Source organism: Embiotoca jacksoni, unplaced genomic scaffold (genome assembly GCF_022577435.1).
Source record: "Embiotoca jacksoni isolate LCO1_2020_lvr unplaced genomic scaffold, fEmbJac1.0.p SCAF_18, whole genome shotgun sequence".
NCBI lineage: Eukaryota > Metazoa > Chordata > Actinopteri > Embiotocidae > Embiotoca > Embiotoca jacksoni.
This window is the reverse complement of record NW_027185318.1, coordinates 8,584,099-8,606,633: the sequence shown is the minus strand read 5'-3', so window position 1 is coordinate 8,606,633 and position 22,535 is coordinate 8,584,099. Positions and strand designations below refer to the sequence as shown.

The 22,535-nt window shown below is 41.0% G+C and overlaps 1 protein-coding gene across 2 annotated transcripts in view; it reads left to right on the top strand.

Moving 5' to 3' along the window:
* Positions 1-22,535, top strand: part of myo10l1 (myosin X, like 1) — a 48,146-nt gene that overhangs the window by 22,074 nt on the left and 3,537 nt on the right. Inside the window, exons 3-42 of one of the 2 annotated variants that reach the window (XM_069152560.1) lie at positions 3,076-3,234; positions 4,535-4,722; positions 6,189-6,323; positions 6,834-6,958; positions 7,100-7,113; positions 7,235-7,319; positions 7,611-7,717; positions 8,165-8,294; positions 8,386-8,504; positions 8,628-8,774; positions 9,588-9,688; positions 9,804-9,870; positions 10,238-10,330; positions 10,449-10,517; positions 10,610-10,692; positions 11,217-11,319; positions 11,435-11,515; positions 11,649-11,773; positions 11,887-12,004; positions 12,171-12,277; positions 12,401-12,683; positions 12,857-13,693; positions 13,868-13,991; positions 14,621-14,759; positions 15,525-15,629; positions 15,746-15,841; positions 15,953-16,046; positions 16,212-16,267; positions 16,948-17,090; positions 17,548-17,742; positions 17,970-18,127; positions 18,223-18,343; positions 18,841-18,989; positions 19,263-19,411; positions 19,502-19,709; positions 20,132-20,268; positions 20,384-20,507; positions 20,769-21,122; positions 21,571-21,747; positions 21,847-22,038. In XM_069152560.1, the coding sequence (XP_069008661.1) occupies positions 3,076-3,234; positions 4,535-4,722; positions 6,189-6,323; positions 6,834-6,958; positions 7,100-7,113; positions 7,235-7,319; positions 7,611-7,717; positions 8,165-8,294; positions 8,386-8,504; positions 8,628-8,774; positions 9,588-9,688; positions 9,804-9,870; positions 10,238-10,330; positions 10,449-10,517; positions 10,610-10,692; positions 11,217-11,319; positions 11,435-11,515; positions 11,649-11,773; positions 11,887-12,004; positions 12,171-12,277; positions 12,401-12,683; positions 12,857-13,693; positions 13,868-13,991; positions 14,621-14,759; positions 15,525-15,629; positions 15,746-15,841; positions 15,953-16,046; positions 16,212-16,267; positions 16,948-17,090; positions 17,548-17,742; positions 17,970-18,127; positions 18,223-18,343; positions 18,841-18,989; positions 19,263-19,411; positions 19,502-19,709; positions 20,132-20,268; positions 20,384-20,507; positions 20,769-21,122; positions 21,571-21,747; positions 21,847-22,038 (5,997 nt within the window). Of the gene's footprint in view, positions 1-3,075; positions 3,235-4,534; positions 4,723-6,188; positions 6,324-6,833; positions 6,959-7,099; positions 7,114-7,234; positions 7,320-7,610; positions 7,718-8,164; positions 8,295-8,385; positions 8,505-8,627; positions 8,775-9,587; positions 9,689-9,803; positions 9,871-10,237; positions 10,331-10,448; positions 10,518-10,609; positions 10,693-11,216; positions 11,320-11,434; positions 11,516-11,648; positions 11,774-11,886; positions 12,005-12,170; positions 12,278-12,400; positions 12,684-12,856; positions 13,694-13,867; positions 13,992-14,620; positions 14,763-15,524; positions 15,630-15,745; positions 15,842-15,952; positions 16,047-16,211; positions 16,268-16,947; positions 17,091-17,547; positions 17,743-17,969; positions 18,128-18,222; positions 18,344-18,840; positions 18,990-19,262; positions 19,412-19,501; positions 19,710-20,131; positions 20,269-20,383; positions 20,508-20,768; positions 21,123-21,570; positions 21,748-21,846; positions 22,039-22,535 lie in introns of both variants that reach the window. The other variant, XM_069152559.1, reaches the window with a different exon arrangement.

Below are 22,535 nucleotides of genomic sequence, written 5' to 3'. Positions count from 1 at the left end.
TTTATTTTTTGTGCAAGACCATTTTTCCATAAGTCGGACCCAGAACGTTGAGCGTGTAAAGTGTAAAGTGTGTTTTTTTTAGGAGTTTTTCACTCAAAATAGTGAGCAGCAGGAGTGAAACTGTGAGCCCCAAAATAAAATTAAGCAATGAGCTAAAAAACTAAAGCACAGCAGAGTGAAGGTAAACTGCAGCGCTGGTGATAAATATCCGACTTCTTCACTCTGTTTCTCACATTTATTTAATGGTTATTATCATAATATTGATAATAGCAGCTTGGAGGAATTCAAATTAAGTTAATCTTGATCTTTTATTAATATTGCAGAAACTATACCAGAGAAGGCTCAAAATTTATCAGCTGTTTTTTGGGCTGATACCAACATATCAGCCTGATATTGACCCCAGCTGCAACACCCATATGTATAGATATAATTGTGCTTGGATAACAAGTGCCCTGTCAGCTGTTAGCAGATAGACATCAGAAAATATGTTTGAGTTCTTTGTCAATGTCAGTGCCCCGATTTAGTACTACGAAAGTAAAAAGGTCAACAGAGAGTCAAATGGACAGGGTCGTAGTGAAGATGCTGAGCTGTTAGCTTCTCACGTAACCCTCCATGAGTTATGGCCTCTCTAATGGAGGATAAGGGGTAATTGGGTCATTTCATCACAGCTGAGTGAGTGGAAAAAGGTTAGTGACTTCATGGGTTAGATCCTCAACCGCAGTTACCGAGTGTACGCACGATGTCTCTTCTTTGACATTTAGGAGAAGAAAAAGAGTGCACAAACTACAGCATGCTGCACACAGGTTTCTTTAGTCGGCTGAAACGGCAGTATACTGATACTGGCCTACAGCTGGCGAAGAATGGTACCATGTTGAGGTTTTTTTTGCCCTGAGTCGTCTGCAAGCAACAGCTCTGTGCAGGAAGACAGTGTTACTGGAGTGAAATAGATTTATTTAAGAACGGGATGTCTGAACGCCTACAGCACTCCCCTCTGCCGCTCTCAACAGACCTCCATCACATCTGTTACAGCAACACACACACACACACACACACACACACACACACACACACACACACACACACACACACAGAGGCTGGTTCTGAGCTGACATATGAATAAGTCAGTCTTGTAAAGGCCATCGTTTCTATTCTTGGACAAGTTGATTTCACTGGAATGAGTGAATGACCTTCATGCTGATAGAGAATGGCAATTATCTCCTGTGTGTGTGTGTGTGTGTGTGTGTGTGTGTGTGTGTGTGTGTGTGTGTGTGTGTGTGTGTGTGTGTGTGTGTGTGTTGTATATAAAACTATGAACATGAATGAACAGGTGTAGTGTAGGTGTGGCATTTGCTACAGCTCGCCCAAGTTTGTAAGGAAAGGCATAGAAGGTACACGGTGAAGGTAGCTGTTTGTTGGCTGAATAGTTTGACGCTTCATAGATGGTTGTAGCAGAGTGTGTGCGTCTAACCTGGACACACACACACACCGAGCTGCTTTCACCCCTTCAGGTCCTGCCACATCAGATCCGTTACTCTCTCCTTCTGTCCTCACTGTCGCTCTCTCTCCGTGTTTTTCTTCACCTCCCACAGCTGGGTTCCCCACCCGTCTTGTCCCCTACTCTCCAGTTGCCATAGCGACAAATGACATAGATGAGGCATGGGCTGCGAGGGGAAGAGAGGCCATAAAGCTCTGTATTCTAGTTATGTGGATTTTCGTCATGTTGCATCATAATTGGCCCGTTAATGCTAAAAATGAAAAGACCATGCGATGCTGGAATCTTTTTTTTAATCTGGTGTGAACACATCAGCTTCCTTGTTACTCTGAAGAAGACACCTTTATCCAGTACAGGCATCATTACCAGCTCGAGAACTGAAATTCAAGCATTATGCGATTGCAATGCCAGTAAAATTAGCATACCACAGAATGTAATGCCATTCATCTTAATGCACTCAGTGTCTGTGATATTTGACAGGGAATCTTCACTTTAAAACACTTAAGTACTGTTAAAGGAGTTGTTTCGGTTTTGGAAAATACACGTACTCACTTTTTTGACATTATATGAGTTAAATGAGAAGATCGACTCCTCTGATGTCTGTAAATATAAACCTACCACCAGCAGCCGGTAAGTTTAGCTCAACTTGACAACTTGAAACTTGTTAGCCTGGCATTACTGAAACGAACAAAACCTGCCTAACCCACACCTCTAAACCTCACCAATTGACACGGCACAGCTGATTTGTTTAAACCACAAGAAAATGACCAAAAAAATAGCCAAGCAATCATCTGCTACCTTTAATTTTATATTTAAAGGACAGATATGACAGGGGTATCCATCTTCTCCTGAAACTCTCACCAATAAAGTAAATAACTTTGTGTCTTCAAATGACAAATAAACAACAGCCAGTGTAAATTCTCTGTCTACTTTTCTATTGTTTGGTGCTTTTTCTTAACAGCCGCTGCCTTAAACTGACTATTAAAGCCTTGACACACACCCAGCCATTAATCACCTGCTGCAAATTCAATCAACCAACCAATCAATCAATCAATAAATCAATCAGTCAATTAATTTAAAGTGCAGAATCACCAAACAACAGGGTCTAAATACTTTTAAAAGAATACATAGACCAGAACACATAGCAAGTGAATAAAATAATAAAAATGAAAGTAAGACAGCCATATTAACACATCAGTGTTGAAGAGATTTTAAACTGCATGTAATAGAGAGGAGAGGTGTTCAGTACATCATAGGTGGTCTTGCAGCATGCTGCAGGGATGCTTCAGGGTTGTTAAGCTATAACTGATTGCCTGTCACCAACCTGGTTCTTTGGTTTTGCAACGTGTCTGAGAAAGCTGTCACTCATTAGCACTCGCTGACCCTCAGTGGCTGTAAATGTTGCACATCAAGAGCACATACTTTGCACTACAAGTCAGATCACGGCAAGATCCATGTTTTGTATGCAGCAGGCTAAACATGGATGCACAGTAAAAACGGAAAACAACATTTCTTCTCGTGGTGTTCAGTGACCATCTGAAAGAGATAATAACTGACAGTCTGTGTTTCTTGTTGTGTCCCAGGTGTTGTACTTGCAGCAGGCCGAGGTTACCAGGGAGCGGGTGTACGCTATGCACCAGTCCAGCATCGACGGGGTGGAGGACATGTCATCGCTGGCCGAGCTGCACGAGGCCGCCATCATGCACAACTTGTACCAGCGCTACCAGAAGGATAACATCTATGTAAGTGCATTCAGACATCCGCAATTGTCTTTGTTTGTCAGTATGTGTCTGGCCATTATGAGTAATAAGATCTACAAAATACTGAAATTGCAGAAAGAATTTGAACGATCTCTTCTGTCTTTTGTCTTCTTTATGGAAAAGATTTCAGTGGCTTTGTTTAAACAGCTGATGTTCAAACCCACTCATCGTACAGTCTTTGCATTACTGCTAACCATTTTCCATCATATTGAAACAGGCAGTCATTACTATGCGTAAACATTTGGATGGTTTTATGATGCGATATGTGCAGTTTTGCTCACCTATTTGATGATCTAATGCTGCGAATGCATTCACACATTTGCAATGTGTGGACAGGAACTGAATAACACATGCAAGATTATTTTTTGTTTACAGTTTAATACAGTGTAGCATCAACATCATCAGATCCCATAACCGACTCCTAATCACAAGAGAAAAGAGCTGCTGTAGTAATTTGTTTGTTTGTTTTTAATGAATGGATGCATTAGCTGACGTGCATAAAACTCAATTACATACATGGTAGTTTTAATTTATCCATAAGCGTGGATGTCTTCAAATAACGCCAATCTTTGTCTGCAGTTTAAAAAAAAAATTAGAGGCCAGAATTGAGTGCATTTTGATCACATTTATGTGCTCTGAGTTGACATTTAGAAAAGCCTGGAAACCTAAAAGATTACCAGACAACCGACCAATAACAGCCTCTCTGGATGTGACCTAATCTAGATGATGAAATACTGTTCATACACGGATTGCCCTTAAGCTGATCATAAGAATTTCCCATGAGCGGGTCAGCTTTCTGTGTCACTGTTTGATCATGCTTTCCTGTTTAAATGTGTCCTTCGGCAGAGATTTATGTGTATAATATACGAAATGCACAGGCAAGGTAATATGACACAATGGAGGAGGCGCTGCCCTGAAGTTATACTGTCGTTTCAGTAGCAGAAGGACAGAAAGCAAAGTGGCTGATACAGCACAAATAGTTTAAACTCCGTCTTTCTAATAAAAAATCTCTCGTATCTCCACCCTGCTGTGTTTCTTTATCCTCCAATCCAGATTAATATCAATACAAGGCTGCTTTCAAATTTGACATATATGTGTTTTATATATCCGAGTGTTTATTTTCTGTATCTGTGTCAATGCATTTATGTGTGCAAAGGGAGGCTTGTTGATATTTATTTCCAACAGAGAAAAGTGAAAAAAAAGTGAGCAAATAAAAATAGTCTAAAGGCCCAAAAAAATGACTCCTGACAGAGCTGTAGTGTCACTTCTTTGCTGTTTTCAGACCAACATCGGCAGCATCCTGGCAGCCGTCAACCCATACAAGCAGATTGCTGGTCTTTATGGCCCGGAGAGGGTGGACCTGTACTCCAAGCACCATCTGGGGGAACTCCCTCCGCACATCTTTGCCGTGGCCAACGAGTGCTACCGCTGCATCTGGAAACGCCACGACAGCCAGTGTGTCCTCATCAGGTGGGTTTCAGCCATGGAGGACGTTTTTTTTTTTAACAATTCAGTGCACTGGTTCATGTCATTACCTTGTCTATTCAGGGTAACCTTTATCTATGTATCAGACTGTTTGCTAAGCCATAAATCCATCAATCCATTTCCTAAATCCTGCAATATGACTGCAGCCTGTCGACATACACTGGATGAGCGGGTGGTTCATATTGTCCTACTTATTGAGAGCTGCACACAGGCATTTTTTTTATGTATCTGCATGCAGCCTGAATGTATATTAAAGGAATAGGAAATATGCTTGTTCACTTCTTTGTCAAGAGTTACGGTAGACAAGGAGATCAATATCACTTTTATTCTGTAAATGGGAAGCTCTACAGGCAACAGACAGTTTGTGTAGCTTAGCATAAAGACTGGAAATTGCCAATCTGGCTCTATCCAATTATAACAAAGTTTGGCATGGCTTAGAGCAGTGATTTCTTTGTGTCAGGCATCCAAGGAAAAGTTTGCCGTGTAATCTCTGTGAAATCACTGTGTATTTCTACATGTCTGGTTTTGCACATATTAAAGAAAAGAGAAATATTGTGTTGATTTGTGAGGTTTAGATGTTCTGGTAGCTGCAAGTTGTTTCCCTCTGATCCAGTCTTGATTTTAAGCAACCAGCAGCTGAATAAATGTATTTTCAAAAATGTTGAAGTTGTCCTTTAAGAGTTAGCTTAGCATATTGCTTTGCTCAGCAGTTGGTTTTAAGTTGCTGCTTGTCTTTAAAAACAGAAAATAAAAGCTCAATATTACAGAAACATTTCATGGAACAGATACTTTTTCATGCGTCTAAGTAAAGAAGATAATAATAGATGAAACTCAAAGATTAATTCCATAAAACTTCCTGGTCTAGGTCACATCATAGATATCAGAGCTGTTACCAGATGGACATCAGGAAATATCTTTATATTCTTTCTGTTTTGCCCCATTTTGCAGAGACATGCAGGCAATGAAAGCTTTTAGACTTAATGAAAAATCAAGGTGGAGGCTGAGTGAAGTAAACTGGTGCTGCCACATTTCAGATGTATTGATTTCAGTGGTTTATTGGGGAGAAATGGAGCAAAGTTCAAGTTCAAACTGAAAAAGTATTCGAGGATGAAATTAGGATTGCGTCTCCTTTGGTGGTGAATATTAATAAACATTGCTTCATCACTGCTTGAAGTCAGTTTCCCACTAACTGGCCCGCTCTGCTAACTGACTCGATCTGGTTGTAGTGTCTGTTCGACATCTCATCATGCTTTCAATTGCACTCAGCCTCTGTCTCTCTCGTTATCCTGATTAAAACGGACTGTGAGCTAATGAAATATCTGTGAAGCCATCAGACCTCGGTATCAATTAGACGACCAGAGGAACAGAGAGGATATGGGAATGTCACAGAAGGTCACCGTCTATATAATTAAATTGGGCCGTGGTTGTGTGTGTCTTTGTGTGTTCTCCAGCGGTGAATCAGGGGCTGGGAAGACGGAGAGCACTAAATTGCTGTTGCAGTTCCTGTCGGTGATGAGCCAGAAGTCAGCCGGGACTCCCCCGTCAGAGAAAACCACACGAGTGGAGCAGGCCATCGTACAGAGCAGGTACACAGGAGCAATACAACACTTTTACATTTGGAACTGTTTTGTGTGTCACTGAAGCAAATGTCGAAGGCTTCAGGACATGTCAAGCCACAACTCAATAAATTCAAATTTGTTTTCTAGCCTGTCTTAAATCAAAACTCATATGGCCTTGTTTAAATTAGGTGTGAATCCCTACATGTAGCTTCAATGTACTTGGTAGGGGTCAAAACTTGAGACATGATGTCAAGTCATTTGGCAGTAAGGTTTCAAGAAAATGAAATCCAAGATGCAAATCTACAACTCTGATTATTACAAAGTGGCACTGAACAAGCCCAGATACTGTTTCAGAGCTACATAAGCACTTATGAATGTGAAATTGTGTCGACGTGAAGGACTACTGAAAAATAAAAAAAAAATTCAGTTATCCAGGATAGGAAAAGGTCAAAAATGTGTTTGTTGAGGGAACATCATGCACAGACAAATGCATACACAACAAAAAACACAAACCTCAGGTTTTTGTTTTCCTTGCAGTCCCATTATGGAAGCGTTCGGTAATGCGAAGACAGTTTACAACAACAACTCCAGTCGGTTTGGGAAGTTCATCCAGCTTCACTTCTCTGAGGGCGGCAACATCCAAGGAGGCTGCATCATCGACTGTATCTTTGTTTATATACATATTGCATGTATTCGCATGAGATGCATTGCTTTTATCATGTGCAAATGCACAGACCATAAAAAGGTTTGTTAAAAGGTTGACTCAGGTGTGTTTGTTGTTTCCTTCACTCTCTCCCTTTCAGATTTGCTGGAAAAGGTAAACATGTCTGGGACTCCTCACCCCAAGTTTTGAATTAATTTGGAGTGTTTTGTCAGTCTTACATTGTGAATCATAATGAAATGTTAATAGCGGCTTTGCTGCATTGATTTATCTGCAGAACCGCGTGGTACGACAAAACCCTGGAGAGAGAAACTACCACGTTTTCTACGCTCTGCTGGCGGGAGCTACTAAAGAGCATAAAAGTATGGAGAAGCTCTGTGAACATCTTCAAACATCAACAATGTCTTTTTATTTGTTTTTCGTCTTCCTGCATAAACAAGATGTGCACGTTTGGCTTTTTATGAGAAATTATTGAAGCAACGGGTTGATATGTCTGGTCTGGCATTTTTTTGTATAAAAACAGTTGTAACAGACAAGCTTAACTTGAAATGCAAAAATTTACAGATTATGTTCTAATAAACTAATGTGTGTCTTTATAGTTTACAGTTGTATAATACATATAGTACAGTGACATCATATATTTCCTCCATCAGGCCTTTACTTCCTGGAGGATCCCGCTGAATCTTTCCACTACCTCAGCCAATCAGGATGTCTGAAGGACAAGAGCCTGAATGATAAAGAACTGTTCAACAGTGTTATGGTCAGTGGGATGTTATCTTCTCGGTTTATTTGTGATCATGTCCAGTATTTGTCATATTGAAGTATATAGAACAGTTTAAGCTGAATGTGGGATGTGAGATAATATTTGCTTTTTAAATAAACTACAAAAGAAGCAGATAGACTCAACTCCAAAGGGAACCAAGAAAAAATAACTGAAAGGATTGATGACCTTAAATTATCATTCTCGTTGCACAGTGAGAATAACTGAAACAGTGAATCTTTGCTTTTTGGCCCTTGAGGTGAAATCAACGAAGATGTTTTTTCCTTCAGAGCAGAGCAGCTTCACCTGAGAAATAGTTTATTTCACCATTTCTCAAACCTCTGAGGCCATATTCATGTTAAGACTGAACTCCTGCCTGCAAAGATCTGAAAAAAGTGTTCATAAAAGAATTACCTAATCGCTTTTCCTGTGTTTGTCTTTGTGCAGGAGGCACTGAAGGTTTTAGAGTTTGCAGAGGAGGAGATCAGAGACATGTTTAAGCTGCTGTCGGGGGTCTTACAGCTCGGCAACGTCGAGTTCATGACTGCAGGAGGAGCCCAGATCACCACCAAGCAAGGTCAGACTGCTGCCCGTGTAAAAGGTGTAAGATGGTGTGAGACCTCGATGGATGTATTGCAGAGGTATAACACATCTTTGGATGTTTCCAGTGGTCACTAATGCCAGTGAGCTGTTGGGTCTGGACGCCTTCCAGCTGTCTGAAGTCCTGACTCAGCGCTCCATAATCCTCAGAGGAGAGGAAATCTGTTCCCCACTCACTATCGAGCAGGTCAGCAGACACACATATATACACACTCGTTTATTCTCCCCCTCCTGGTCGACCTCTGCCTCATCCTGGCACACTCACACCCCCGTCCCAACCCTCCCTCGGGTTTCCCTCTCATCGTTGCAGGCTGTTGATTCCCGCGACTCTGTTGCCATGGCGTTATATTCTCAGTGTTTCTCCTGGATCATCCTGAAAATCAATCAGAAGGTCAAAGGGAAGGAGAACTTCAAATCGATCGGCATCCTTGATATCTTCGGCTTTGAAAACTTTGAGGTCAGAGCTTTTGATTTTTTTCCCGTTTGGCATATTTTTATGAATTCTCTTCTCAGCTACAAAAGTCGCCATCTACCACACATCCCATATTATTCAACAAGATTAGTGAGTTATTAAGCCAGCTATCTTCAGGCTTAAGTCAGGTTCTCAAGTATCACAGGGTTTACTCACTATTTATCTGTGGTCGAACATCACAGTAAACTACGTTGCATTTCTAAGATGACCACTGCGTTATCATTCCTGCAGGATCCTGGCGAGGACAAACTACAGAGCTGATGACAAAGTGACAAGTGATAAACAACAACAGAGGCATTTTTCGAGATAATAGAAACACTTTACTCATCACAATCAGAGATAAAAGAAACATGTTTTGAACCTTCATGTGTCCACTTCAGATTGACAACAGGACTAACGTAGAGATTTTCATCAACAGCTTCATGAATGATGTTAATATCTGCATATTCACTGGACTGTTTGTAGTTTTTATCTCTGTTGTGCCGCAGTAGAATTTATTTTTGACCTCACTTTTACTTGTTTTTAATAGTTTGATTATTATGACTATACAGCTTTATTCTTATTTTTAATGTACCAATTACACAAAATTGTGAGTATCACCCCCGTGTTTCAGATTATCTTTAATTAAAATAAACTAAAATAAGTTAGAAGAAAAATATCAGCTTCATAGCTGGACTGGAAAGCCCAAAGTTAATTAAGCCATATTGATAACTAACTTTGTGATACTGATGTACCCGAGATCACCACACAAGCCCTTGATACATATGCGAGTTACATTATGTGCCTCTCTGCTTTCAGGTCAACCGGTTCGAGCAGTTTAACATCAACTACGCCAACGAGAAGCTTCAGGAGTACTTCAACAAGCATATCTTCTCCCTGGAGCAACTGGAGTACAACAGGTGAAGATGTAATTATAGAACAATGTGCACAGTTTCTTAAAGACACTCAGATTGTGCACTGAAACGAAGATACTTTCCTCCTCCTTGTATAATTGTTTGGCTTTACTTTCCACAGGGAAGGGGTTCAGTGGGATGCGATTGACTGGATGGACAATGCGGAGTGTCTCGACCTCATAGAGAAGGTAGGAAATGTTTATGTAATTATTCCTAAAATTAACAGTCTCTAGAATATGATGGCTTCACACTGAAAAGAGAAAGTCTTCTTATTTTCTGAGTATCTGGCCAGGGAGGTGAAAACGTTGGCCCAGAATTGACCAAAGCAGTTATTCACTGTAACATATTGATTAACTACAACTGCGACTTTTCTCAATCAGAGCTGGGCTGAAATGGTTGAAATGGAAGCTTCACTACTTCCTTGTTAGTTAAGAGCCGGGTTGGGTGCCTGCCTCAGATATGCTTTCAGATTTAATAATACTGGACTGATGTCTTAGAAAGTACTGATTTCATAACAGTAATGCAATAACATGATGTCTTTTCTCTCTCTCTAAGAAACTTGGCCTGTTGGCACTGGTGAATGAAGAGAGTCGATTCCCCAAAGGAACAGACTTCACTCTGCTGGAGAAGTTGCACAGCAGACACTCTGTGAGTTATTTACACATTTGTTCATACACTTCATGCATAATTCACACAACTACAGAGCAGCTGTTTAATATCGGATTATATTTGATTTGTTTTGCTTTTTTTTTTCTGTTTTCTGCAGACGAACCCTTACTATGTCAAGCCCAGACTAGCTGATCATCAGTTTGGTATCAAGCATTATGCCGGAGAGGTGAGTTATGGGTAACTGAACTTCTTCATGTCAACATACTGTGTAGATTATTGTGTAAAGTCTGGTGAATTTGTGATGTCCGTCTTGAACAGGTCCTGTATGATGCCAAAGGAATCCTGGAGAAGAACAGAGACACGTTCAGAGACGACATCCTGAACATGCTCAAGGACAGCAGGTACTTTATTCAGATCCACAAGGAATGGTTGATTTGGAGTGTATTAAGTCCTGGGATTGTATTAATTAACAGTAGGTTCATTTCAGTCATTCAAAGAATCATTTCTTGTAAAACCCATCAGTTTACCCAATTTTTTAAGCTAATATGAAATTGACACATGTTCATTGCACATATTACAGAGACTATAATCCAACTTTTATTGTCGGGTGAAAAATTTGGTACTTTAATGTGATTTGTTCTTTTGTGATCAGATTTTGCACTATAACTAAAACTGAATTTAATTCAATTCAAAAACTGTATACAAATTTAAAAAACTCATCTAAATCTCATATACTCGTAAAATATTGTGAGTTATGGAAAGAGTACAGGGAAAAATGTAATTGATCACAGCTCCTAACTTTTCTCAACACTGGTTGTTGATTGTCATTGGCAGATGCAGCTATTAATATTTCCACTGACATGCAGTAACGTAGCAGATGTACTGTAGGTGTTTCATCCTTTGTGCTTCTTTTGTTGCTTCACAGACTGGACTTCATCTACGACTTGTTTGAGAAGGTTGGCAGCAGGAACAACGAGGAGAAGATGGGAACAGCCAGACGCAAACCTACTGTGAGCTCCCAGTTCAGGGTGAGTGAAACATGTCATTTACATACAGCCATTCTGTAATAGAGGAAGCTGTTAGCATCACAAAACAATATGGACGGAAAGATATAACAATATTTTTTTTCCTTTGTCTCTTCAGGACTCCCTTCATGCTCTCATGGCCACTCTCAGTGTATCCAATCCTTTCTTCATTCGCTGCATTAAAACCAACATGGAAAAGGTCAGTGTGTTTTTTATCTTGCACCTCTATTAGTTCTCAAATTCACTTTAATATCTCTATCTCAGAGCATGATTGTGTATTAACTAAAAAAGGTTATCAGTTTAATGTTAACTCTTTCTTATTTTCCTCGTAGAATCCACATGTGTTTGACCCGGCGGTCGTCTTGAACCAGCTGAGGTATTCTGGGATGTTGGAGACAGTGAAGATCCGTCGTGCTGGGTTCCCTGTGCGTAGGACTTTCAAAGATTTCTTCTCTCGGTAAGTATCTTTACAGCTGCATTTATCTCCGATTTTTTTCTGTTTTTACCCTTTGATATTGCATTGCTAAGATCTCTGTTGTTGTTTCTCGCACTGTCCTGTTTCTGTGTCAGATACAAGATCATTCTGAAAGAAAAGGTACCAGCAGCAGGAGACGATAAGAAGAAAAGCACAGACCTACTAACCAAATATGACAAGACAAAGAAAGAGTGGCAGATTGGCAAGACCAAGGTAAAATTTACAAGTTTTGTTTGATATCTCTTCGAAACTCTGAAACACCTGAATGAGACATGTCAAAAGTCCACCAGTATTCAGTCAAAACCAGCATTCTTCAAGGTCATTCAAAAGGATTACTATTAATTATTTTTGACCTTTTCCTATTACTTTTCTTTTGTAGGTGTTTATGAAAGAGTTCTTGGAGCAGCGTTTAGAGAAAGTGAGGGATGAAGTCCGGCGCCAAGCTGCCATGATCATCCGAGCCCACCTTCTCACTTTCTCTGCAAAGTAAGACTTCCCTAATTTGAATTAATGTTTTAGGGATGCAGGTGAGAAGTTGATGGTATCTGACACCCACAATAGGGTTGCGAGCAAGTCCTAATTCTTTGTGTTTTTCCATTTTGTCCACAGGAAGCATTTCAAACACGTACGCACCTGTGTCGTCACCCTCCAGAAACATTTCCGAAAGCACATCCAGCACAGACGGTTCGTTAAGAAACGCAAGGCAGCGCTGGTGCTGCAGAAACACAGACGCGGTCAGGTGGCACGTGCTCGTGTTCGAAAACTCAAAGAAGAAAAGAAGAAGAAGGAGGAAGAGCAAAAGAAGAAAGAGGACAAAGAGAAGAAGACGACTGCCGAAGGAGGTCAGGAAGAAGGGAGCGAAGCAGACGACCAAGAAGACAAATCAACAGAGGCAAGTGCTGCATCTTCAGGCTGGTTTCTGTCAAAACTTTTCAACATTCTCAAGCCCACCAAGTTTACAATCTTTCACCATCAGCAGAGATATTGTAGCTCATTTATCTCTATTCATTTCCAGCATTATTAGATGTTTAGTATAAACTTTTCACCCTCTCTCTGCCCCTCTAGGATGAAGCTCGCCAAATGGAGGAGATCCTGCAGCTGGAGCGAGAGATTGAGCGCTTGCAGAAGAAGAGAGAGGATGAGGTGTCTCAGCTCTGTGAGTCCTCCAAGCAGGAGCTGCAGCTGCGCCGGGACGCTGAACTCAAGCGGTTGAAGAAGGAGGCGTCCCGCAAGGCCACGGAGCTCATCGACCTCCTCAATTTCGGAGGCGTGGATCCCTCACTGGGGGCAGTCGGAGCAAAGCCTGCCGCAGAGGTGAAAGCTGTGAAAGGTGCAAGCAAGGCAAGAGGTGCATCCAAGGAAGAGGATGTAGACGAAGGCTTCCATGCTGAGGAGGAGTGCATCCCTCTGCCGGACTTCCCTCCTCCTGCTGAGACAGACGCTCCCATTGATCAGGAGATATTTGCCCACCTCCCTCCTCCCCCGCCTGCTTTTGCAGAGGGAACAGTGCCTCCTGGATCACCTCCTCCGCCTCCCCTTCACACGGACGGAGCTGGTGGAATTCTTCCTCCTCCTCCTCTCCTTTCACCTGGAGACGGTGCTGCTGTCCCTCCACCTCCCCCAGGAGAGGGGGAGAAGAAGGAGGGAGCCAAGACGGAGCCAGAGAGGAAAGTGAGCATGGTGGAGAGCCTGGGGGACGGGGAGGAGCCGATCTACAGCATGCCGGCTGACACCGAGTCAGACTACGACCAGGAGGAGGAGGAGGGGTCCGTCACCGCCGGAGACGACAGCTCCGTGTCCGGAAGCAACCGCGGGAGCGCCACTGTGACTGACGAGGAGCACCCGAGGAAGTCCACCTGCACCAACGCCAGCATCGAGTCCTGCAGAGGCAGCTCTGACTCTGTGAGGAGACACACTTACACGCATCCTCACACGCGTGCACGCAGACATGTATGAGCAGCTATACAGTGAAACTTTTACCATTTTGCTCACGCTTGTGATGAACTGATAATGTAACGTACTTTTTCTCTTTATATTGTTCAAAAAACGAATTAATGTTGCTGTGTGATGTTGCAGTATGCAGACAGTGATGATGAGCATGATGGGATGATGGACACTGATGAAGAGGTGACAAATGGCAGAGTGACTTTGCTTAATGGAAATGGGCCACCATATTTCCATGGCTACCTCTACATGAAGGGTGTGTATAACGGTGCCACTTTTATTTTGAAATTCAAACCCTTTATACAGTTTTAAGCCTTTCTCCGTCTGATTTCACATACCTGTATTTAATGCTTCAAAAACTGTCATCATTTGCACTTGGTTTTTATTTGTATTTTATTTTTGTTTTGTTTTACAGCAACGCACTAAAAGATAAATTATAAAACACTTCAAATTTTAGATTTCCTTATTCCCACATAACTTTTCCACAAATGTACTACATTTATAAGTTGATACATAAAGGTGGTACGGTTTTACAGTGCAGTTGACAAGCACCTCCCTGGAATCTTTTTATTTTGCAAAATATATGAAAACTTTTCCAGTTGTAGCAGATGACTTGCAACGGCAGAAATTCAGTTTTTCGGTCTTCTGCCCCCCCCCCCCCCCCCCCCCCTCCCCCCTCCCCGCAGGTCATGCCACAGAGGGACAATAAAAAAAAAAAAACATATGAGTTCATTGCTCAGTTTTTCTTCTTTAGAGCAGAGCAGACTGACACATACCTGCGTTTGCTCGGGCAAAATCACATAATGACTTTCACTTTTTCTATCTTTCAAATTTCACCTGCAAAGCTTTTTTATGAATGTTAATAAGTCCTCTCTGCTCTCTCAGCTGGCCTGATGATCCCATGGAGGAGGCGTTGGTGTGTGTTAAAGGACGAAACCTTCATGTGGTTCCGGTCCAAGCAAGAGTCTCTCAAGTCCGGCTGGCTCTACAAGAAAGGAGGAGGCCTGTCCACTCTCTCACGGAGGTTGTTGTAGTTGTTACTGAGTGAAGCCAGCATGCTAAATAAATGAAACTCTGTACCACATCTCTGTTGGAAGTACAATCCAGTGCAATCATGACGTACAAATCTTATAAAGTTTCTACTCTTTTTGTTGTTGTTTGTGTGTTAATAGGATTCTGCAGATCTAAGTGCACATTAATTGAACTAAAAGCACCACTTTTATACTTAACTCTAGAAAAGTTCATTGCTTGACAGTTTCCATATAAGAGCAATGTGCATGTTAGCTTGACTGCTAGAAAGACTTAAATAAAATGTTATATATTTATTGAATCTGAATGAACAGGTTAACTTGTGTTGGGTTGCTGTATATACTGTAATCCCATGTGCTGTTGGAGTATTTTGGTGTTTGTCTAACTGAAGTATTAAATGCTTTGCAGCACTGGAAAGCTGTGTCTTGTGCGAGCCGATGCATTGTGGCTTTATTGAAACGTTACTTATTGGTAATCTACTAAAAAAAGATTGTGAAATTTTTTTTTATGGAAAATGAAAATGTTAAATAAAACCAGATTGTTGTTACACAAAGGTTATTCAAACACTACAAAGACATGAAAAAACGTTTAAATTCCACTAACATTGATTTTAATTCACCATTTGATACATATGTTTTATGTCAGACGTATTCCATAGAGATCACTAGAACTGATATCATAATTTATAGTCAAATAATTTATTTAATCAAAGATTGGATGATTTTGGCCTTTATTCTCATGGTGCCTTATTTCACCTCAGGAACTGGAAGATGCGCTGGTTCGTACTGAGAGACAACAAGCTGATGTACTACGACAACGACAGTGAAGAGAAGCTGAAGGGAACCATTGACATCCGAGCGGCCAAGTAAGATTTTTCTAAAGAAGCTACAACACCAGAAAATACACATCTTACTTATTATTGCTCTGATTTCTGAACAGATTCTGCTTTTCTTAGAGGTGTCTACTGTTGTGGTTTCACAGGGAGATTGTGGATAATCATGAAAAAGAAAATGCTCTGAACATCGTGACAGACGAGAGGACATACCAGGTGTTTGCTGAGTCGCCAGAGGATGCAAGGTATGACAGAGATTTCTGGGATAATGCAGGACACAGAAACATGCTACTCTCTGTGTCCAAGTTTTTTTCATGTATTCCAACATGTGATTGTATCTTTTTCTTTCCGTGCAGCGGGTGGTTTAAAGTGCTCAGTAAGGTGCGAGTGTGTACTCCAGAACAGCTGCTGGATATGTCCCATGAACAGGCCAACCCAAAAAATGCTGTGGTCAGTCTTCAGAATCAATAACTCACTTTGAGTCATTCCTCCATCAGTTTTCAATATTTCTATTTCTACAACACACACAATGGTATAGATAAAACTGTAGTTTTATGGCTTCATAATGGCTGACATGTCAGTGTTTGTTTTAAAATGTTGTCCTCTCTTGTTCAGGGAACTCTTGATGTGGGCTTGATTGACTCTGTTTGTGCATCGGATAACCCGGATCGGTAAGTTGGATCAGTTGTCAGAAAGAACGTTGAATGTCCATGTTTTGTTCTTTGTCCATATTTTTCAAAGTTATTGAACCTGAGAGCCGACTATTTTTTAGTTTCTCAAAATAAAAGACATACTTTTGCTGCTGTGCAGATCATCTCCCTGCTTACATAATGAATACCTATTGCAGATAAGACAGTGGAGTTTCAATAGACTGCAATTCAATGTATAGATTGTGTTTAAAAAGACAAAAAAACATTTTTAGGTAACACTTTACAGTGAGGTAAACAAAATCCTGAGTAGTTACTATGGAGGGAGTGAAGAAGAAATCAGGAACAGCCCAATCATTGATGAGTCATTATAGTCGTTTCTAAATGAGTCTGAATCAGGGACTAGATAGCAGATAATGATGAGCAACTTTCGAGCAGAGCTTTAAATACACTATTAATGAATCATTAAGTAATGATTAGCTAATTAATACATCGACAAGCAGACTTTACATTGCATTTCTTAGTATTTTTGTGCTTTCTTAATAGATTTGAACACATGACACAGAACTCTTGCCTCTTTCTCTTAATTTGAAAAAATAAATATTCAATCCCTGTCCAAATTATTTTTACAAAACAGGAACTTTCTGATCATCTAAAGTTGAGATTTCTTTTTAATATTTGAAATTCTTTTATTTTACCTGCAGGCCCAACTCTTTTGTCATCATTACGGCCAACCGTGTGATCCACTGCAACAGTGACACGCCAGAGGAGATGCATCACTGGATCAGTCTGCTGCAGAAACCCAAAGGAGACGCCAGGATAGACGGACAGGAGTTCCTTGTCAGGGGTGAGTTTTTCTTTTATTTTGGGATATTTTCAAGCTTTTACAAGTATCTCAATATTTCCATTAATAGTGTGGGAACTGTAAGGATATTATAAGCCAGCTAACATTTGAACATTAATAGATGCTAATAACTGGTTGATTTGATGCATATAAAGCACAGTTGCTGTCCAAAACACCAGTGACAGATTTGACATTTTTTTTTAGCTGAATATGTGTAATAAAGTATCTGATTACAATATTTTCAGAAACCACAATGATGTAATTTTTAAAACAATTAATATTTTCTAAAGTTTCAAATTTCCTGTTGGATTTTGAGGTTTTAGTGTATATTTATATATATGTTATTCATTCGGACATAAAACTGTGAACCACAACATATGCATTCATCCCAGTGATAATCGTTACATTCTTCTTCATATTTCGCTCCCCTCTCCTGTCTTCCCGTCTCATCATCTCTCAGGCTGGCTCCAAAAGGAGATGAAGATGAACGCTAAGAGCACCTCCCTGAAACTGAAGAAGCGCTGGTTTGTTTTGACCCACAACTCTCTGGATTACTACAAGAGCTCAGAACGAAACTCCTCCAAGATGGGAACTCTGGTCCTGAACTCTCTCTGTTCTGTCATTCAGCCAGATGAGCGAGTGCACAGGGAGACAGGTGAGGAGACAGGAGTGAAGGGGAGGGGCAGAGAGGGCATATTTAATCTGGGATTACACCTGCAGTATATACAGTATACATGAAATATGCACAAGTAAGTGGGTTTTATAGAATTAGATTAAAGATAATTATTATACATCTCTCACGAGACCTGGTTATCCCCCTAGTAGAAATATTACAATTTTTATTTTTCAGTCATGAATGCTGATTGGATCCTGTTTTTACAGGCTACTGGAACATCATAGTGTACGGGAGGAAGCATTCGTACCGCCTTTATACCAAGATGCTGAATGAGGCCATGAGATGGACAGCTGCTGTACAGGGAGTCATAGACAGCAAGACCCCGATAGAAACTCCGACTCTGCAGCTCATCAGAGACATCAAGGTAAGACGCACACAGAGACACAGTGAGTCAGCATGTTGAAATTCATAAACAAAAATGTGTTTAAGATGAGTTTTTACCTCCATGTGTCCTCTAAGGAGAACAGTGTGAACCCAGAAATCGTGGAGCAGATGTACAGGAGAAACCCCATCCTCAGATACACTCAGCATCCTCTGCACGCACCTCTACTGCCACTCCCTTACGGAGAGGTCACCAGCTGTGAGTTTTTTTTTCAAATTCAAACTAAAGAAAAACTTTATATGAATTCACAAAATGAACTACTTTATTAAAACGTTACTTGAATCATGTAGGCCAGAAATAATATTCAGCCACATCCTGATACAGAAATAAGTTTAGTCTATGGACGTAATCATAGTGCCTATTATTACTATAATCTTTGGGTCTGTCTATTAGCAGCTTATACAGCCTTGAATTTCCATGCCCAAACAGACTTGACATGATAAAGGTGAACTCGTCACAGTACGTGTGACTAATCGAGGGCTCAGTCCGCAAGTCTGGAGTTTGGACATTTGAATTCAGCCCTTGTTGGCCAGCAGTATTTTACTGTGGTGGCTCTTTTCATGTCCCACTAACCTCCACAGTACTTTAACATTCTGTTATCTGTTGGTTTTGATACCCAACATGTTTTTTTTTTTTCATCTTTACTGAACATTTATCTTCACTGACCTTTTCTGTCTTCATTTTTCTGCGTGCAGTACAAAGGCAGCAGGGTTATGCCAGTCTGCAGGATGAGGCAGTGCGAGTTTTCAACTCGCTGCAGGAGATGGAGACGCTGGCAGACACGGTGCCCATCATTCAGGGCATCCTGCAGACCTGCCAGGACCTGCGCCCTCTCAGGGATGAGGTACTTAATTTTTTTTTTTTTTACAAAAATGCATTACAAAATGTTAAGAGTTTTAATTGTGACAGAAAAGAACACACTGTACATTGCACTGTATTTAATGATATTATGAGTATTGCAAGTATTCCTACCCTATCATAGTAATACTTCAATGTTGTATCTCAGTGCATTTCCACCCTCAGAAATGAGCATAATGTATCCTCAGGGATTTGTTTGCAGTCCAAAGTTGATGAAATCTTTGGATTTTTTAAACCTCCTGCAACATTCTTTCTTCAGGTTTATTGTCAGGTGATCAAGCAGACCAATCATGTGCCTCAGCCTAACAGCCCAGCCAATCGGGCACACTGGCACCTGCTCACCTGCATGAGCTGCACCTTCCTACCCAGTCGAGCCATCCTCAGATACCTGCGCTTCCACCTCAAGAGGTGAGAATCTGCCGTATGGCTGCTACTTCTTTGATATATCGTTCATAAAATTAATACATATTAAATGTGTGGTGTGTATTTGTGACTCAGGGTACGTGAGCGTTATCCCGGCACAGACATCGAGCGTTACGCCAGTTTCATCGGGGAGTCCCTGAAGAAGACCAAGACTCGTGAGTTTGTTCCCTCTCAGGAGGAGATCGCTGCCCTGCTGGTGAGACAGGAGATGAGCACCACCGTCTACTGCCATGGAGGAGGCTCCTGCAAGATCTCCATCAACTCACACACCACTGCTGGAGAGGTACACATGCACATACTGTATATACTGACATGTCATGCACTTTATCTTTTAGGTCTTTAAGTTCTTTACTTCAGATACACACCTGAAAGATAATATCAAAGCTGTTAGTCTAAAGTTGCTGTAGCTCTTTGTGTTTAACTCATTTGTCCATGCATAGTTAGTAATGTTCACCATCATTCACATGTTCAAACATTCCTAGGGGAACCACAATCAGAGTATTGTGCCTCAATTTTTTTTAATGTCTTTCATTTTTTATTGAGACAAATGACAAAGTTTAGGCAAGGAGAGTAAGAAAAAAGGAAAAGATGTGTACAATTTATTTTATTATTTGAAGAAAACTGTTCATTTAAGCTGCAGTTCAAAATCAAATAATCAATTTTAAAGTGAAATCTAATCAATGTGTTTTAACGTTGTTGCTGCAGGTTGTGGAGAAGCTGATCAGAGGTCTGGCGATGGAGGAAAGCAAGAACCTGTTTTCTCTGTTTGAACACAACGCCTGTACAGACCGAGCTCTGGAGAGCAGAGTCATTGTGGCAGACGTTCTGGCCAAATTTGAGAGGTATCTCAGTTTCTATGTACAATATACAGCTTTAAATACTAGTTAAAATAGGTCACCATTTGTTCACGGCTTTAACGTTAACCGTATGTTTTGCTTTTTTTTTTTTTTTTTTCAGATTGGCAGGCAGTGAAGAAGAAGAGGAGGAAGGAGAGTGGAAACTGTACTTCAAACTCTACTGCTTCTTGGATGTAGAGAGCATGCCCAAAGAGGGAGTGGAGTTTGCTTTCATGTTTGAACAGGTAATATTTATTCTACATCTATGCTAGATATTGACAAAGAGATTGAAAACATTTATTTCCTTCTGATAAAAGATAATTATGTCACTAATTTCTTTACTTTTCCAAAATAATTCCCAAGAATGAATGCCCAGAAACTTTCCCAGGGGTCAAAACTTCTTCAGTACTTTGTAATTTGCGTTTCCAAAGCATGACCAGAGCTGCAGGAACATAAAGCGTATTCGTCCACTGATGTTTTGCTCTCTCTTATTCTCTCTGTCTCAGGCCCACGAGTCTTTAATAAGTGGTCATTTCCCAGCCTCAGAGGAGACTTTGCAGCACCTAGCCGCTTTACGTCTCCAGTATCTCCATTGTGACGGGGCAGGTCGGGCCGGATGGAGCCTGGGAAACGTTTACCCAATCGGACGTCTTCGCAGTCGCATCAAGCACTCCACCAAGGCGGGCGCAGGGGCGGCAGGTGGAGCCGGAGGAGGTGGAAGTGGAGGAGCATCAGATGGAAAGGGCACGGCAGGAGGACCGGGTGGTGTCGGAGTTGGTGTAGAAAAACGAAAGACTCCCAGCTTCCTGGATGGCACCCTCAGAAGAAGCTTCAAAACCGGTTCACTGAAGAAGCAGAAGGTCAGTGGAGGAGGAAGGAAAAGAATTGAAAACTTTTAATTGGCTGCACCAATCAATACTTTAACAAAGCAGCAGGCAAAACATCTGCCAGCTTTTATGCCCTAACATTGTGTTCACATCTTTTTGGTGCTGACCCAAGAGGTACAAAAAAATCTCTCGATGAAGTATTTGAAAAATATAGAAGAGGGTTAGATTCAACACCAGTACATTTTTCTATTATAAATAGAGCAGTTTGTAAGCCTGATTTTTCCAGCTGTAGTTTCTGATCATTACCATGGGGTGGCACCGGGTGACCTTTGCTTTGCAACCCTGATTTGCATGAATCTCTGCATTCCAATAAGTTCAGTCAAATCAGTCTCCTGCTCTGAGAAATGACATATGGAGCTGCCAGCTGACTGGATTAAATGACTGGCTGATAGTTTGACAGAAGATCAACTGATTGTTTCAGGTGGAGGAGGAACAGATGCTGGAGATGTGGGTGAAGGAGGAGACGTCTGCCACACGGACCAGCGTGCTGGAGAAGTGGACTCGCTTGCAGGGCATGCCGCAGCACCAGGCCATGCTTAAATACATGAGCATCATTAAGGAGTGGCCCGGTTATGGATCTACTCTGTTTGATGTGGAGGTGAAAAAATAAGAAGACCACATGATGATTTCAGGGACACATACAAATAATATACCAGACCAGTAACCCCTTTCTCTCCCTACTCTCCTCTCTCTGCAGTGTAAAGAGGGTGGTTTCCCTCATGATCTGTGGCTGAGTGTCAGTGCTGACAATGTGTCTGTGTATAAGCGAGGTGAACCCAAACCACTGGAGACCTTCCAGTACGAACACATCACCTTCTTTGGAGCTTCACAGCCCTGCACCTACAAGATCATCGTGGACGAGAGGGAGATGTTCTTTGAGACGCCACTGGTGAGAGCTCACTACTCATTTTATTGGTTGTTTATCCCTTTTAGAGTTAAATTAATATTTAATCGGATTATTTTCTTGAATAATTTATTAATTGCTTGGCCTGTGAGATATTGAAAACTAGTGAAGAATACACATTGCAATTTTCTTACGCCCAAAATTGGTTGTTGGTCGCTTGTTTTGTCCGACTAACAGCGCAAGATAATCAAAAATAGTTTCTCTGTAATTTTCTTTTCATTGACTAATTGATCAATTAATTATTTTAGCTCTCATCTCTTTTTTCTCTGATGTTTCTTTTACCAGATGTTGTTATTTCTTTTTGTTTTAACTTGTGAGCAAGTTCATGGTCACAGCTGATTTACAGATGTGTTTCATTTTGGGGTTGACGTTGCATAAAGGATCACATGTACTATTTTTTAATGTCTTTTATCTTGTTGTCTTCATTAGGCAAACAAATACACAAGAGACTAAGTGACTAGGTCAGTTATGCTAAGAGGTTA